Source organism: Geotrypetes seraphini, chromosome 5 (genome assembly GCF_902459505.1).
Source record: "Geotrypetes seraphini chromosome 5, aGeoSer1.1, whole genome shotgun sequence".
Classification (NCBI taxonomy): Eukaryota; Metazoa; Chordata; class Amphibia; order Gymnophiona; family Dermophiidae; genus Geotrypetes; species Geotrypetes seraphini.
In genome coordinates, this window is record NC_047088.1 from 45,731,084 (window position 1) to 45,748,964 (window position 17,881).

At 43.0% G+C, this 17,881-nt stretch overlaps 1 protein-coding gene across 11 annotated transcripts in view; it reads left to right on the forward strand.

Moving 5' to 3' along the window:
* Positions 1–17,881, forward strand: part of MBNL3 (muscleblind like splicing regulator 3) — a 293,323-nt gene that overhangs the window by 246,261 nt on the left and 29,181 nt on the right. For 6 of the 11 annotated variants that reach the window (XR_004539476.1, XM_033944821.1, XM_033944820.1 and 3 more), the window contains 2 exons: positions 13,310–13,460; positions 17,296–17,331. Coding sequence is in view for 9 of the 11 variants with exons in the window: in XM_033944821.1 (XP_033800712.1) it covers positions 13,310–13,460; positions 17,296–17,331 (187 nt within the window). In the remaining 2 variants the exon portion in view is untranslated. The remainder of the gene's footprint in view (positions 1–13,309; positions 13,461–17,295; positions 17,332–17,881) is intronic. The other 5 variants (XR_004539477.1, XM_033944825.1, XM_033944824.1 and 2 more) reach the window with 1 other exon arrangement.

Below are 17,881 nucleotides of genomic sequence, written 5' to 3' on the forward strand. Positions count from 1 at the left end.
TCCTCCGCCGCGGTCCCGCCCCTCCTCTGACGTCAGAGGAGGGGGCAGGACCGTGGCGGAGGAAACAGTCGAAGCAGGCAAAGATCTCTGGCATCGCGATCTTGCTGCAGGCTGTTTCCAGACGCGACACCCGGCACAGGGGGGGGGAACTGGACCGGACCAGGAGCACCCCCTCAGGGCTTGGCACCCGGGGCGGACCGCCCCCCCCCCGGCCCCCCCCTTGGTACGCCACTGGTGACTCGTGTTCTGTTTAAACTAGATTTTTTGTTTAGATTCCACAGATTTGAGGATTATTATGAATACCTGGATATGGTGCGGCATGTGGAAGTTGAGCACCCCCAAGAGGGAGTGTGTCGTTAACTTTCATTGTAGTTCAGGAAAGAAAATAATCCTGAAAAGATGTACACTAATGCACAAATTCATATGTATGCATGCATATCTTAAATGCTCCTATTTTATAAAATGAATCAAGTTTCCAGGATTTCATACTCTTTTACATCCAAATATTGGCTAACTTATCGAGCAGCTCCTGAGTTATGTTAAACCAGTTTCTCAATTGAGTCATGCAAAAGAATCAAAGATGACATAATTTACTGGTAAAATAATAAGGCTATAATAAAGAGGAATATCTGTCTTTTACCTCACTTATTGTGTGGAGAACAAGCCACATAAAGTTCAAACCGTATTAAATTGCAGTATTACATCTAACAGAAATAATATACACAGGAAAGAATGTTAAATGTGTCACACAGTTATTTGATCCAAGTCTGTGTATGGTAATGTGACATTATATTCAATGCCTTCTAAAAGCCTTCACACCCTTGTATGTTTTTTGTAGTCTACTGACTAAAATATACAAAATGCACTAAAGCAAGATTTTATGTCATTATATCAACTTACCCGTTCTGGGATGACATGTAAACCAATCTGATGGCATTAATCCTGAGTGGTATATCAAATCTCTAATAATAAACTTGAACTTGAGTTTGTTTTACTGATTTACACAACATACTCAACTCCTTCAACATAAAATGATTATAATTATAGAAATATTCCAAAATTATTTAAGAGTAAGAAACCAAATATTTTTGATTGCATAAGTCTTCACACCTTTTGTTAATTGGTGGAATCCTCTTTTGCTGCAGTAACAGCCATGAATAAGTGTGTACCAGGACGCTGCACTTTTTCCCATTCTTCCAGGCAGAATAGCTCAAGCTCTTTCAAGCTTGGATTCAGAATTTTAGATTTATTAATTTACTTATCAGAATCTGAGCTTAGCACAAGTAACATGCAGGTACATAAGTTATATTCTTTATTATGGGACCAGTGGGTTATTTCCGTCTACCCACCAGGACTTTGTAGGAAGCCTCAAACTTCAGAGACTTAAACCCCTCTCCCTCTTACCTCATCATTGTCTCTGTAACCTCAGTCTTCCTTCCTACAAGCCAGGTTGTAGGAGCTTGTCTTTTCTGCTCATGTTTTATTTTGTGTAATTTCAGTCTTTGCGTTTGTAGTTTTTGCCCTCATGTTGCGGAGGTTTCCTGTGGAGACAGCTCCAACTGTGGGAGATCATAAGAACATAAGAAGTGCTTCTGCTGGGTCAGACCAGCAGTGCCCAGCAGTCTGCTTGCGCGGCGGCCCAACAGGTCCAGGACCTGTGTAGTAGTCCTCTATCTATACCCCTCTATCCCCTTTTCCTTCAGAAAATTGTCCAATCTGAAGGAAAAAGGGATAGAGGACTACTACACTTTGGGAAAAGTCTGCTTCGGGGGGGGGGTCCCTGCTTGTCAGTAAGCCCTCTGGACAGCCTGCACATCAGATCGGGGCTCAGGGACCATTTCCTTGGGAGCTAGCTCACCCCAGGTTCATCCGCTAGTGGATCAAGCGCAGGCTGCGTGGTTCCATGGAGGTGCGTCTGGGATCGGAGCCAGACTGCGTTCCTCTGCCAGGCATGTTGCACAGAGTGGCAGAGGGTGTCAGAGATGACCAGCCGTGGATGTCAGGCCGGTGAGGCAATCAGAAGATTCAAAGGTCAGCTTTCCAACAAGTTGAGTCAGATAATCTCCCTGTGAGCTGTTTTAATTCTTATCTGCAATATTTTCCTATCAGCACATGTTTCTGTGAGTATCAGCTAACAGCTTGAATCAGAGATTTGGGGGGGAGTATTTAAAAAGGAGTTTTTAGGTGGTTTCCCTATATGCCCTACCCCCCACCACTCCCACCCCTGAATCCTAAAATCACCATTTTTTGAGGGTTCTCTGTGGTTTTCCTGGGCTATTTTTAGTCAAAACAGGCCCTCAGTGGCCATCTTGGATTTTTCCAGATTTAATTTTAAAGTTATTTTCTATACTTGCCTGCTTCATTTTTGAAAGAAAACCACATAGATAACCTCCCCAGGGCAGGATGTCATAGACTCATGCCTCATTTGTGGTGGATGGCTGTCGAATGCGCAGCTGTATTTCACATGTGCTGCGGCCTGCGAGGCTTACCCGGATTTGGTGCCTTCGACCTCCAAGGAGGCCTTCTGTCCCGACTCCCATGAAAATGATGTTGGTGGGGCCCTGGGAGGTGTGCAGGTGATGCGTGTCTCGGGGAATAAACCTGGTAAATTCTCCAATCAGTTCCCAACTGTAGCACAGGGGTTGGCTTCTGCTGCGGAGGATGGGTTTTCCCCGTATTTTGTTAATATGTTTTATTAGGCATAATTGAAGAAAAAGAAAATCTCTGCCTGTCTTCCTTCCTCCAGCCTTCCGTCATGATCCTGACACTATGGTACTTCATGACTTGGATTTTATAATCTTGGGAGTGGATTATATGACATTTTGAAAGTCTTTGCTAAGCTTTCTGCCTGTTCCATTTCAGCTTGCAGGATACTCTGGATCCAGCAGTGTTCTGGCAATTCTTCTAAAGCGACATTGAGCTGGTTGCCCTTTAAGGGACAGCTGCTGTTCGATCAGGGGTTCAAGATATCCTAATTTTCATTCTATCAGGCATTCTCGCCGTACTTGGGCTCTTCCACAGGACAACAGTCCTCGTTATCTTTGGCGGGTCTCAACATTAGCCATTCATGGGGAGTCGTCTGGCGGCTTCTGCAAGGAAACAGTTATAATGCCAGGCTAGTATCTCCTCTTCCGCACAACAGGGGGCAATTGTCGGTCTCTCTGGTGGAATGGCAGGTCATTACCTCTGACTGCTGGGTCCTGGAGGTTCTCAGGGATGGCTACAAACTGGTGTATCTCTGTCCTCTGACCAAGTATTTTCTAGATTCACCTGCAGGCTGCAGGTTCAGGTGCAGGCCCAGTTTGCAGACTTCTGGATATTGCGGCCATAGAACCCGTACCAGAGCGAGATTCAGGCTCTGGGAGATAATATACTTCATCATTTCAAAGAAAGAATCCGACGATTGGAGATCAGTTCTGGACCTCATGGCGGTCAATACGGGACTGAAAACGCCTCGCTTCTGCATGGATTTGGTGTGCTCAGTGATAGCATCAGTGGCGCATGGGGAGTTTCTAGCTTCCCTGGATCTGATGGAGGCGTATCTCCACATTCCCATTTTCCCAGACCACTGAAAGTATCTGCGGTTCCATGTCTTGGGGGCAACATTTACAGTTTGCGGCGATGCCCTTTGGATTGGCAACGGCACCCAGGACCTTCACCAAAGAGAATGGTTTTGGTGGCGGCCCATCTTCCCTGGGTGTCCTGGTTCATCCGTATCTGGATGACTGGTTGATCAGAGCTCCCTCACTTTCCGAGGGGCATCAGGCTGTTCATTAGGTGGTACAGTTGTTGCAGTGATTGGGCTGGGTGATCAACTTCAGGAACAGTCACCTCGAGCCGACGCAGGATTTGGTATACCTGAAATTTCCAATCCAATCCTTGGTTTTATATACTGATTCATCCCTCCAATAGGGCTCGACTCAGTTAACAAAATATTCACAGAACATGGGAAAGAGTTAGATAAAACATGAGTTCAATTTCATATGGGACAGAACAATTGGACCTATTATCCAAAAATTAATATCAGTTTGCAAACAGGTATACTCCAAAAACAATGGAAGGAAGCATTGATTAAATTAAATATACAAAAACTCACCAGATGATGTAACAAACTACCGTCCAATAGCTAGCCTACCATTCCTGGCAAAGTTATCGAAAAATTAGCATTTCACCAAATTTCAAATTTTGTAGAAAAAACTCACACAATTCGTCCTAACCAAACTGGATTTAGAACCCACCATTCAACAGAACATTCTTTTTTAGGGCTTACTACAACAATCCTTTATCACTTAGACCATCATAAATCAGTAGTCTTAATTTCCTTTGACTTATCAGCAGCGTTTGTTACTATTGATCACGACTTACTGTTAAATAGATTATCTTCAATTGGAATTTCAGACGAGGTCCTTAAATGGTTTCAATCCTACTTTTCAGAAAGAACATCCACAGTAAACATTAATAACACTGCTGCCAATCCAGTCAGTACTACCTACGGAATACCCCAGGGATCAATATTATCACCATTACTTTTCAATATTTTCCTATCTCCACTAATCACACTGAGTCAGTCCATAGGCTCTACATCATATGACTATGCAGGCGACATTCAACTCTTGCACCAAATAGATTCTGAAGACCACAGTCAAATCCAAGAAATTGGAAAAAATTGAACAATGGCTGACAGAAAATATGCTGGCTTTAAATATAGAAAAATCAAAAGTCATCTTCTTCCCTTGGAAAGAAAGCATATCCACAAAATCATCAGTCCAAATTTATGACACTCCGCTACAAACAGTCACAAGTATAAAAATTCTAGGTATGATCTTAGACCAAAAATTATCTTACAGCAAAAAAAATAAATTCTGTAGTGGAAAAATTGTTTTTACAAGCTTAAAATGATCAGATCTATTGCAATGGTTCTAGAACCATCTGCGCTTCACACACTTATTCACTTACTTGTTATATCTAAGTTAGATTACTGTAACTCTCCATATAAAAACTTCACGCAGAAACAAATAAGACGATTACAACTAATCCAAAATACATCCATAAAAATGATTACAAATTCAAAAAAAATTTGATCACGTGATCCCGCTATTACGTAATGCCCATTGGCTCCCTATACAATATCGTATAACCTATAAAATTCTACTTCTTTATTTCAAAATTCGCCAAGCCAACCTCCCAGCATTTCTTGATCAATTGCTAACTCCACATATCCTCTTGCAATCCATAGATCAAAACTTACTCACACTGCCTTCCCTAAAATAATTAATACAAGATGCAGCAAAATATTCACAGTTATGGAACTCTATGCCCTCCTTTCTCAGAAGCATGTCATCTCTAGACAAATTCAAGAGTTCCCTAAAAACTTTCCTATATAAAGATGCATTCGAACAGTGAAACTCTATCCAACTCCTTTTTCTTTATCTTATGTTTTCTTAAAGGATAAATGCCTTAAATTTGGATATAAAGAGGCTATGCTTATTTTCTCCTATTCCCTTTTGTACTTTACCATACTTGTACATGTCTACTTTCTTATAACCAATGTAGTTCTTTCCTTCTATATCAAATTAGTCTAAACTAAACTAAACCTTAAGTTTATATACCGCATCCTCTCCATGAAAATAGAGCTCAGCACGGTTTACAAAAGTTTAATAAAGGAAGAGAATAGCACATTGAGTTTGGTGGATTGAGAATAGGGGAGGAGGAGAGCGTTACGTTTTTGTGAAAAGACTGGTTTTCAGATGCTTACGGAATAGTTGGAAGGAGACCTGAGTCCGCAGTGGGGTAGTAAGGTTATTCCAGAGCCCTGTAATTCTGAAAAAGAGAGATTTTCCCAATTTGCCCGCATAGAGGATACCTTTTAGAGAGGGGAAGGAAAGTTTAAGTTTTTGTGTGGGAGTTCCAAGATAGAGGGATTAGAGGAGGGAGGATGCCGTGTAGGATTTTAAAAGCTAGGCAGGAGCATTTAAAATGAACCCTGGCGATTATTGGGAGCCAGTGGAGTTTGGACAAAAGTGGAGAGACATGGTCAAATTTACGTTTTGCGAAGATTAGCTTGGCCGCGGTGTTCTGAATTAGTTGAAGTCTATGATGACTCTTTTTTGTTAGACTAAGGTAGATGTCTAAGTTGGTTTAATTTTTAAGCTGTAAAATAATGACTTTGTTTTTAATATGTACATCGCCTAGAAGTTTTATAGACGATACTATCAAATTTTAAATAAACCTGAAACCTGTGTCCCATCAGGAGAAGCTTCAACAGGTTGTCAGGGGCCTTCTGGCCACTCCGGTCCTGACATCTGGCCACTCCGGTCCCATGGCAGTACCTCCATGTTCTACGGACCAAGGTGGCAACAATCGATGTGGTCCCTTGGGCCAGATCCCATCTGCGTCTGCTGCAGAATGCTCTGCTTTTGTGCTAGAATCACCAGCCCTGGACGACTGTGGAACAGAACAATCTTGCATGGTGGTTTCGACCCTCTCGCTTTCCAGGGGCCTTCTCCTCCAGATCTTGAATTGGGTGATTCTGTTTGTGGATGCGAAACTTAAAGGCTGGGAAGCGGTATGTATGGCCGTCCTTGTTCAGGGCCAGTGGGCAACCTCAAAGGGCTTTGGGCTGGCTCTTCACTTCAAGGGTCGTCTCCATCATCGAGCCATCTGTGTCTTAGACAATGCCACGGCAGTGGCTTATGTAAATCAGCAGGGGGCCACGAGGAGTCCCTCCCTGAGCATGGAGGCTCAGCTTCACTTCTGGTGGGTGGAGAGACACCTTGTGTTGTCAGCGGCATGTGGTAGGAGTGGACAATGTCAAGCAGAGAGTGGTCCCTGTTTCAAAGAGCATTTGATTGCATAGTAGATCAGTGGGGGTGTCCCATGTTCGATCTCATGGTGACTGTGGCAAACAGGAAAGCGGATTGATTCTTCAGTCACCATTGCAAGGCTGGCAGCACAGGCCTGGACGCTCTGGTTCAGCCCCAGCCATGGGAATGTCTCCTCTACGTCTTCTCTTTGTGGCCCATGATAGGGTGTCTGTTGAGGTGGATAGCGGCCCACAGAGATCCAGTGATCCTGGTTACACCCGATTGGCCAAGGCGGCCATGGTATGCTGACTTGATTTGTCTCCAACAGGATTGGGGGCTCCAGTTACCTTGTCATTCTTGCCTCCTCATGCAGGGTCCTATTGCGATGCAGGATCTGGACCACTTTGGTCTTACAGCATGGTTCTTGAGTGCGCGGCCTTAATTAGCCGTGGCTATTCTTTAGCTGTGATTGCCATGTTGCTTCGCAGCAAAATGAAGTCCACAGTGGCATCCTGTGCAAAGGCTTGGAGGTGTTACCAAGCCTGGTGCACCCTGAGACAGGTGGACCCATCTGTTACATCGATTCCTCAGGTCCTGGAGTTTCTACAAGATGGCCTGAAGAAGGGCCTAGCAGTAGCTTCACTCTGGGTGCAGATTGTTGGTCTTTCATGTATGGGCCCTCCTTCTCTGAAGGGCTCATTGACAGCTCATCTGGATGTGGCTCATTTTCTATGGGGCGCTCTGTGACTTAGGCCTCCATTGTGCCTTCCCTGTCCGACCTGGAATCTTAATCTGGTTCTATGCTTTCTGGCTTGTTCATCATATGAGCCCCTGGAGCTGGCGTCCCTTGTGGATCTCACGATCAAGACAGTCTTCCTGGGGTATTACCTCAGCCAGTAGGGATTCGGATCTTCAGGCGCTCTCCTGCTGGGATCCTTTTCTGCATATTACGGATTCTGTGATGATGTGTACTGTTCCTTCCTCTCTTCCAAAAGTGGTTTCCGCTTTCCATGTGAATCAGGAAGTTTGGCTTCCTGCTTTTGCTTCCTCTGGTTCGAGGGAACAGGACTGGATGTGGCGGTCCTTGGACATATGCAGGATTTTGTTGCCACAGCTTGCCCTGGATCGGTAGCATGGAATATTGCTATTCCTTGAGTTTTGGCCAGGTACTAGTGACCTGGATTGACCACCGTGAGAATGGGATACTGGACTTGATGGACCATTGGTCTGACCCAATAAGGCTATTCTTATGTTCTTATGTTGCGGTATCTGGAGATCACCAATGAGTTTCTCCTCTCTGACCACCTGTTTGATCTGGCGGGTCCTGCCTATAAAGGTAGGCCTGCTTCTAAGGCCACAATTACTAGATGGATCTGTATGTCCAATTTTGCGGCTTATATGATGGGCGGAAAGAAGCCCCTCTCGCGGTGTGGGCTCATACTACCAGAGGTGTTTCGTCCTTTTGGGCAGAGTTGGCTGTTTCTCTGGACGAGATTTGCAGAGCTGCTACCTGGTCCTCTTTGTATGCGTTCACCAAGTTTTACAGGATTGATATGGCAGCCAAGCAGGATGCTGCTTTTGGTGCCTCTGTTTTGGCAATGGGCTCATCAGTCCAATCCTGATTTTTTGGGACTGCTCTGTTACGTCCCACTGGTTCCGGAATAAAGTGGGATTGTACAAGAGCGAAAGATTAGGTTCTTACCTTTGCCAATCTTCTTTCTTGCAAATCCACACTTTATTTCGGGAACCCACTCTATACCTTGCTGATGTGCCAATCATCTGCTTTTACAATTATTGGTAAGCTGGACTTCTGTTTTCTGACCAGCCTTTATAAGAGTGCCATCAGAATGGGTTTCGCACTTAGTTTTTTGTTTTATGGGGGGGTGCCTGGTTCAGGTGTCCCCTTCTGACAGAGTGGGCTGTTTCCCTATAGCACTGTTTTGTCATTCAGGTTTTGTTGTTTTTTTGTTGTTTATTTTTTATTCTTTAATGATTTTCCAATCTACAATAGTGCAATATACAGATATATAATATACAATTAATCAACAAAAGCACATTCAACTTACAAATATTTTTATACCTCCAGCAAATTGTATAGGTTGAACTGGTGCTCTTGGTCCTTGGATTAGCTTCCCACTCTGCTGGCCACAGCTACACAGCTTAATTGAGCCTAATAGCTGCTCCCAGTTTACCCAGTCCCTGGATTGGACCTGGTTGAGTGCAGAGGTCTGAGTAGTTACCATAGAAGACATTTGCGAGGCAATAGTGTGGACCTTGCTGCATTCCTTTGTGAATTACTACAAGACTGATGCTCTAGCCAGGGGTGATATAGCTTTTGGCAGAGCAGTGATTCAAGGAGCCTTGTCTTCCCCCTCCCAGCATTGTATTTCTTTTGTCCATCCTATTAGTCTGGACTGCCCAACAGGATGATAAAGAAGGTTAAATTTATTCATACCTATTAATTTATTTTCCTTGAGTCCTGCAAGGGTCTCAAAGTCCCTCCTTGAGGGCCGCAATCCAGTCGGGTTTTCAGGATTTCCCCAATGAATATGCATGAGATCTGTGTGCATGCACTGCTTTCAATCCAGAGCCTGCCGTAGAATACTACAGAGTTGGGAATATCTTGGAATTTGCCTGCTTTTTCCTTGGCTTTCATAGTTGATTCAGTATTGTTGTTTGCTGATATATGTTGCAGTGGTTCCTACAGGGTTCAAAGTTGGTGTGTGGTAAGGTTTGCCCTGTTTTGTGTTGGCAATAGCATATTGAAGGGTTCCAGGCTGCAGCAGTGATGACACTGAAAGGGTTCAGTATATCTTACCTCCATTTGTTGGTAGTGGAACACAATCCATTGGTCTAGCAGGGCTCAGGGAAAGGAAATTAGACATGAATAAATTTCACGTTTTACCTGGGGCAATGGAGAGTGAAGGAATTTCCTAAGGTCAAAAATAGTATTATATGTGAGAAGTGAGATTGGAGTCCTAGCTCTCTGGTTCTCAACCTATTTCTCTAACCACTAAGCTACTCCTGCACTCCCTGGCTGGGGGAGCATCTGTTGAATGCATTGGATTTAGCGCTGGGTTTTGATTGAGCCACTTAAGGCATTCCATTTCTTTTTGCTGAGCTTCTCCATTGTTGCTTTTATTCTGTGTTGCTGCTGAAAGGTGAGTCTTCACCACAGGTTGAAACAAATTTTCACCATCCATCTTTCCCTCAGTTTTCACAAACTATCCTGTCCCTGCTGCTGCAAAGTATTCCCACAGCATAATGTTGCAACTATACCCAGATTCCATTATAGCAGTGGTTCCCAACCCTGTCCTGGAGGACCACCAGGCCAATCGGGTTTTCAGGCTAGCCCTAATGAATATGCATGGAGCAGATTTGCATGCCTGCCACTTCCATTATATGCAAATCTCTCTTATGCATATTCATTAGGGCTAGCCTGAAAACCCGATTGGCCTGGTGGTCCTCCAGGACAGGGTTGGGAACCACTGCATTATAGAATACACGCGTTCATCACATGGCATTGGGATACCTAAATGGAAATGACCACTTAGAGAATCTCCTCTGTATTACTTTGCTTTGAGACCAAAATGTTCCAGCTTGATCTTCTCGGACCACAAAGCTTTCTCTCATAGATATGCAATGTCCCCTCAGTGTTTCTTTCTAAATCATATGTACTTATGTAGCATATCGTATGGCTTCCTTCTTGCCACCTTCCCCTACAAACCATTTTTATGAAGTAATTTTGAAATTGTTGAACAGTCAACATTTTTTTTTTCAATTTCAGCTATATTTTGAGGCATGATTATGCCTGACACTGCTACTATACAGTGATTGAGCTGGCAGTACCCCAAGGGATATTTAAACACATTGAAATGTTCTTTTAGCCTTCCTCTAATCTCTTCATTTGAATAAAGTTATCTGGGAGTTCTTTCAGCAGCTCCATGTTCAACATGTTTAGACCTTTGTCTCAAATCCATTTCATACTACAGAAACAGAGGGATTCTTTACCAAGAAGTAGCTTAGTTGCTGTGCAAGGACAAAGATGGGCTATATGTAGCTTATGATGGGCCTTGTTAAGGTAATTTTTGGAAACAGAGTTTATTTGAGCTCACTATAAAGGCTGTGAACACTTATGCAGCAAGAGTTTTTGATTTCATATTCTTAATTTTCTGAATATTTATATATTTGTTTAGCACACTGAGAGGGTAATTTTATAAAGAGACTCCTACTTTATAACAATGGCAGGAATTGCATCTACATTGCAGGTGAGGACATTGCAGTGGCCATTGCTAAAGAAGAAACTTAGAGACATAAGAGTCAGAGAGGTCCTTATTATGAATGTTAAAATCCCCCAAGAGGAAAGGAGATGAAGACTTGAGAAAGAAGGAAAGCCAAGAGTCAAAGTTAATGAAAAAGGAAGAAAGGGGCTTATCAGGGGCTCGATAAATTACTGCTACTTGGAGAGATAGTGGTGTGAATCGATGGATGGAGTGGACTTTAAAGGAAGAAAAACAGAGTGAGGTGGAAGAAGAGAGCAGTAACTGAAGCAGAATCTTCAGGGCAAAAGCAAGTCTCAGAGCAAGCAGATGGTGAATAGGAGAGACAAAAATTTGTGGATATAGGCAAGCTTGTTGGAGACAGAGCAGTCATTCCATAAGGCACATGACAAGAAGAGAAGAAAGGAGAGGAACAGAAATAAGATTAGAGACTTTGTGGTATGGCCTGCATCGGTAGGGTGAGAGTTGATTTGGAGAATCAGGATTGGGATTGATATCCCCAGCAGAGAGCAGGAGAAGAAGCAAGTAGGTATGGAGAAGAGTAGGAGAGGCATGATGACAGTGATGAGATGAACACGGGCAGAATGGAGATGGTTGAATGAAAGGAAGACGATGTTGAAGCTTGAGATGCTGAGAAGAAAGTCAAGACAAAAGGGATGGTGAGGTAGTGAAAGGAAAAAGTGGGCAATGTGATTTTGAGGTATGCAGTGGTTTGAGGTGGGGAAGGAGATTAGAAAAAATCAGTATCAAGAAGAGAAAATGTAGTGGAGACATTGGAAATAGGAGAAAGGAAAATAAAACTTGTGGAAATAGAATGTCGTGTGTGCCATCAGGCACTTATGACCTGTTAAGTAACTTGTGGGTAGCAGGAGCACGGGCCCTGAGTGGATTAGGGTGGACTTGAGAGTCATCCCAGAGAATGCTGGGAGGAATATAAAGATGGGCTGCAAGACCTCCTCAGCAAGTGGGAGCACTGGGTAACAAGAGCGGAGGCCCTATGTAGATCAGGATGAACCCAGGAGTCACTCTAGAGAATGCTGGTATTCATTGGCACTAACTAGGACTTACATATAGATATGCCTAAGTGCTTAACATTGCTCGCCTAAATTGTCTCATGTGCAACTCAAAAGGGGGTGTTGTTAAGGGAGAGGCATGGGTTGGTCAGAGATGCTCCCAAAAATGTTTTCCTAGAATAGGGTCATTTATATGCTCAGCTGCTGTTGTATGTGTGCCAGCAGTTGCACCAGGTTTCAGCAAGCATAAGTCCTTGCACCCAAAGTTTGGCGCTGGAACCCATGCTAAGCGCTATTCTATAAAGGTTGCTTAGTACTAAGTGGGAATTCTATATAGAGCGTCAAAGCTAGGTGCCGAAATGTCCATGCTGAGCCCCTATTCTATAAAGGGTGCCCAATCTTTATAGAATACTGGCATAGCATACAGGTCATGCCTAACTTTGGGTGCTGAATATATGCCTGATAAAAACAGGTACAGTATAAGTCCAACACCTAAAGTTTGGTGTGGATCAGCAGTATTCTGTAACTTGGCGCTTATCTTTTGGGGATGCCTATGACCTGCCTGTGACTTTCCCATGGCCACACCCCTTTTTGGGTTGTGCATGGGAAAAGTTTGACACCAAATTATAGAAAAGTGTGTAGGAGCGATCGGCACGCAACTTCAATCACCAATTAAGTAGCCAGTTGGTGCCCATTTCCTCGATAAGTTAAAATTCTTGTACCCAACTTTCAGCGACTTGTATAGAATCCAGGGATAAGCGACCTTTATAGAATTGACACTTAGCAAGGATTTCCTAGCACCTAACTATATGTTGTGTTTACCAGTCTTCTCATTCAAATCAGTATTTAAGATTTTCAGAACTATTCATTCAAATTGCTTGTTGCCTGAAATGGCTCTTTGTGGCATGTTCTCCCAAATGAAACCTCTGTCGTCTGCACAATCAGCAATGCCAAAAAAAAATGTTTCTTTAGTATTTCTTGCTTTTCCACTTCAATTCTCTCTGTCTCTGCTATTTTCTTTTCTTGAGAACCTGTTGAGTCCTGTAAAAATATATTACTGTACTTATCTGCTTTTTCGAGCCCTTCTCTTGCTGAACTCATGTAGTTGCAGGTGATTGAAATCCAGATTTTATAAAATGTCTGCATGATTTATTATTTAATTTGATTTGGTTTTTACTTTACTGTTTGTCTTTAACAAATCCCTCGTCCACAGGCTTTGCCACCTGGCACACTTCAACCCTTACCAAAGAGGCCAGCACTTGAAAAAAACAATGGTGCCACCACAGTCTTTAACCCAAGTGTTTTCCACTACCAACAGGCTCTAGCCAACATGCAGTTGCAACAGCCTGCGTTTATCCCGACAGGTAAGCTTATATATTGTTGAAGGTAAATGCTGTCTCCACGAGATTATGATTTTTAAAAAAATGTACAGTATATATAAGGGGGAGGCACTAACCCCCCTTTTACAAAACCACTACAGCAGTTTTTAGTGCAGGCTGGCATGCTAAATGCTCTGCGCTGTTCCTGACACTCATAGGAGCTCTATGAGTGTCGGGAGCAGCTCAGACCATTCAGCACGCTGGCCTGTGCTAAAAAACGCTATTGTGGTTTTGTAAAGGGGGGAGGGGTAAATAAAGTAAATTTACATGTAGCTTTAATGCAGTTAAAATTCACCTTATTGACTTCCCCCCAAAGGTATAGTATTTTTCGCAAAGAACATCTAAAAAGCGCAGACATTCTGAACATCAAATGTAAATATTACGTACTGCATCATTTGTTAATTAAGGCATCTTTACATTTTCTCAGATTTCTTTAAGCTCTAAGCTATGCCTGTTTTCACTCCTGTGTGGTTCAGTTTGACACTGGGTAGTAGTCGGACCTTATGTTCTAGCCTTGCAATGTCCTGTACTTTTTTTTCACTTGATCAAGCAGTGAGTTTGAAAACTGCATTTCAACCTTAGACTTTTTATAAGCATTTCAGAAAAGCTTGTGAATTCCAAGTGTCATGATGTGAGACTAAAATACTTTAATATGCAAGGGCTTCTCAATGCCGGAGGTCTCCATCTTCCTTAATTTTTCTCCATAACATTAGTAAACTACTTGAACACTGTGCTGCTGTTAATACCTCAGATGGAAACTGGAAGATACAGTTTTCTCATGAGTAGCTTATTCAAATTTATTTATTTTGTATTTTTATTATCTGAGAATTATTTATCACCTTGTCTGCAAGTTCTCAAGGCAATGTATAGCTACAGTATGTCTCTGAAATATGTACAAAAACAAAAAGAGACTGCAGAGGAAAATGTACAAGTTGTAGGAACTTTATTAAAACTACAATAAAATTATATCCAAAGGATGGCTAGAAAATAAAATTGCACTAGAAAAAAAATGTATTTCTGATTTATGATTTGAAGACAATTAGCAAAATTGTTTTATTTTGCTAAAAAATAAATTTAAACAAACACTAGCTCAACAGCAGTGTTGGGAACTGCCTTGCAGGAGACTTGGGTTTAATTTTTGAGCCCTTCTGCCCCTCAGCTTGAAAGGGCAAGGGATGCTGTGGACCCAGGAAGGAGAGGGAGCTCAGGCAATTGTACAGCAGCAACATATACTGGCTGCTACAAGAGCACATCTGTGCAGAGTTCCTACAGCAGCCACACTCAGTTATTCCCAACCTCAGTGACATGGTTGAACTTCAGTGAAGAGAGTAATACTGGGATAAGAGCCATTGCTCTGGCTTGGGATCAAATCCTGCCTGTCGTGGATGACAAAGCACGAGGGTGCCAAGGAAATGGTGTATTAAGGCCCCTGAGAGCAATGAATGTTGCTGTATTGGTGGGTTCTGCCAGACATCAGTAATCACTGAGGCCTGGATTCTATATAGGACGCCCGGTCTCAGAAGCCACCTAAGCGGCTTTTGAGAATCTCACATGGGTGGCCTATACAGAATCACCCTAAGCCGCCACGACTCTCTTAACTGGCACCCATGTTACAAGCACCGGTTAGAGAATCGCGTTGCTGCTGAGCTGATTATGGCAAGGGAATCTCCCTGCCGCAATCAGTGTAGCGGCCATGGCAACCCGTCCCCCTCCCAAAGACGTGGCAGGAGGGATGCCCAATCCCTCCTGCCGGAACCCCCCACCCTGAAAAGTAGCCCATCCAGACCCCCCAAAGCCCACCCGGAACCCCCTATACCTTGTTGAGATGGCCGGCCAGAGGCATCCTTCCTGTCTCCAGTTGGCTGGCCCGCCTTCACTAGATTGGCGGGCCTGCCCCTTCCTGGTGCATCTTGGGATGCACTGGGGAGGGACCTAAACCCTGACTGGCCCAGGCGCTTAAGGTCCCTCCCATAGGAAGGCCTTAGACACCTGGGTCAACTGGAAGACCTCTCTTGCAGCGCATTCTGGGATGCACTGGGAGTGACCTAAGATTCTGATTGGCCACATCTCTTAGGCCACCCCCCCCCCCATGGCGAGCTTAGGCGGCCCTGCGCACCTCCCTAGGTTCACAGAGGCGCCTACAATGTAGGCGGCCTGCCCGTGATGATTTTTTTTTTTTTTTTAATTTAATGTGCGTCCCAGAGATGAAAAGCCAGAACACAGTAACTCAATTTTTTGTCAAAATTAAGCTAACTTGCCATATGTCCTATAGTTACGTGTATTTCTTAATATGGAAGCCATATAACATTTAGATGCATTTTCAAGCCTGTAGCAAATGTCCAAAACACAGTATCTCTTGATAAGTGGGAGATAGGTTAGGCCAAAACACAGTATTGTATTAGTTTTGGTCAAGAACTACATCATTGGTTTTCTCATATTTAAATCCTCAACAGTCACTCTGTTTTGACCTTTCAGGGTACACTTCCTCCTCCCCATTCGCAGTTTCGGTAATTGTGATTTCACATATTCGTGATTTTTTGGGGAGGGGGAAAAAAGAAAAAATACAAAACATCGTTAAGTCTTCTCCCCGGCATGCCGGCCTTACCTGGTGGTCTAGCGGGCTTTCGGGGCAGGAGCGATCTTCCTATGCTCCTGCCTCGTGCAGATCGCCATTAGGAAATAGCTGAAGGGAGTTCCCGTCGTAGTCTCGAGAGACTACGGGAACTCGCAGCAGCTATTTCCTAATGGCGATCTGCACGGGGCAGGAGCGTAGAAAGATCGCTCCTGCCCCGAAAGCCCGCTAGACCACCAGGAAAGGCCGGGAAGGCGGGAGTGGGTCAGAGCCAGATATTCGCGGTTTTTTGCCATTCGCGGTCCGGCTCTGCCCCTATCCCCCGCAAATCCGGAGGGAGAAGCGTAGTATTGTTGACATGAATGATAATGCTGCTGAGGAAGTTGTAAGACCAGCATTATTTATCATGATAGCTTCAAAAAACTATATACAAACTGCATCATCCAGTTTGCATCTGAGGTTAAAGTAACACTGGAATACCAAGGAAATCCAGATAAAATAAGGTCCAAAATGTGTCTGACCAAATTTGAGCATTTATAGATAAATAAAAAGAGTGTAGTTATAGACAAAGATATCTAGAGTCAGATATAAGTTTATGAATATAATGGGACACAAAAGTTCAAAAGCAAGCTTGCAATTCAGTTTTTCCAGGGATAGCATTTTTTGCAGTTTCTGGAAATGCATTAAAAAAAAAAATGTACAGAAAAAGTTAAATAAAAGAATCCTATAAAGAAGATGTGGTGGGCAATTTTTCTGGTTAGCAAAATTTCTAAATTGGGCAAAAGTCCCACAGAAATTCTTATTCAAATTGTATCTTCTATAGTGTTTTCTGTGGATTTTCCCCTCTTAAAGAAGCTGAAAGAAATTAAATCTTTGCACAAAGTAAGCCAGCAGGCTTTGCCCTGTTTTTGTCTGCTCCTTAAACCTTCCCCAAAATATCTGATTAATTTAAATTAATTAGGTTTTTTCCTAAGCATGCATATTATAGTACAGTATTCACCTTATGGGAAAGAGAGATGGGTTTATTTTTTGCCCAGATATCCATAAATTATCTTGATCTTCATTTTTAAGAGCTAAGTTTCAGAACTTATATACTGTTTAAGTATCTAGGCTGTTTTGAATGTGCTTAAATTCTGAATGCTATGAGATGTTACCTGCTTCTAGTTAATGTTTATTTCTTACACTAAAGCTTGACTAATGGAGTATCCCTTTTGTTCATCTTTCCACGCTTCACTGCATGGTGTACAGGGTCAGTACTGTGCATGACACCCACTGCAAGTGTTGGTAGGTTTTTCTATACAAACTCCTAAATTTTCCTGATGTAAAAATAATAGTAGAAACCTAATGTATGCCTTTGAAAACTGCATAGCTGAGTGGTGTGATGCATCCTCTGTTGTAGAAGACCTTAAGGGATATATCCTCTTCATTACTCTCATATTTGTCAGCTCTTATGATTAAACATCACCTTGTAGGAAAGGCCTCCTCTGATTTTGCTTTTCTCCAATGTTGTTTTGGTTTGGGTTTTTTTGTTTTGTTTTGTTACATTATACTGTAATATGGTTCGCAACTTAGGCCTTGGGACCACTCGGTCAGTTGGTTTTCTGCATATCCCTAGTCAATTTACAAGAGGTATATATGCATCCAGTGTCAATACTGAATGCAAATATATTTCATACATATTCACTTTAGGTATCCACACCAGTCTGGCCGGGTGAGCTTTGAGGACCAAGATGAGAACCACCAGACTAGAGAGTAAGCTTATTCCTATGTTTGATTAAAGATGTTTTTGTGCAGATCAGATGACAGGAAGTAAGCAGGGGGAGGGCCATGAAGA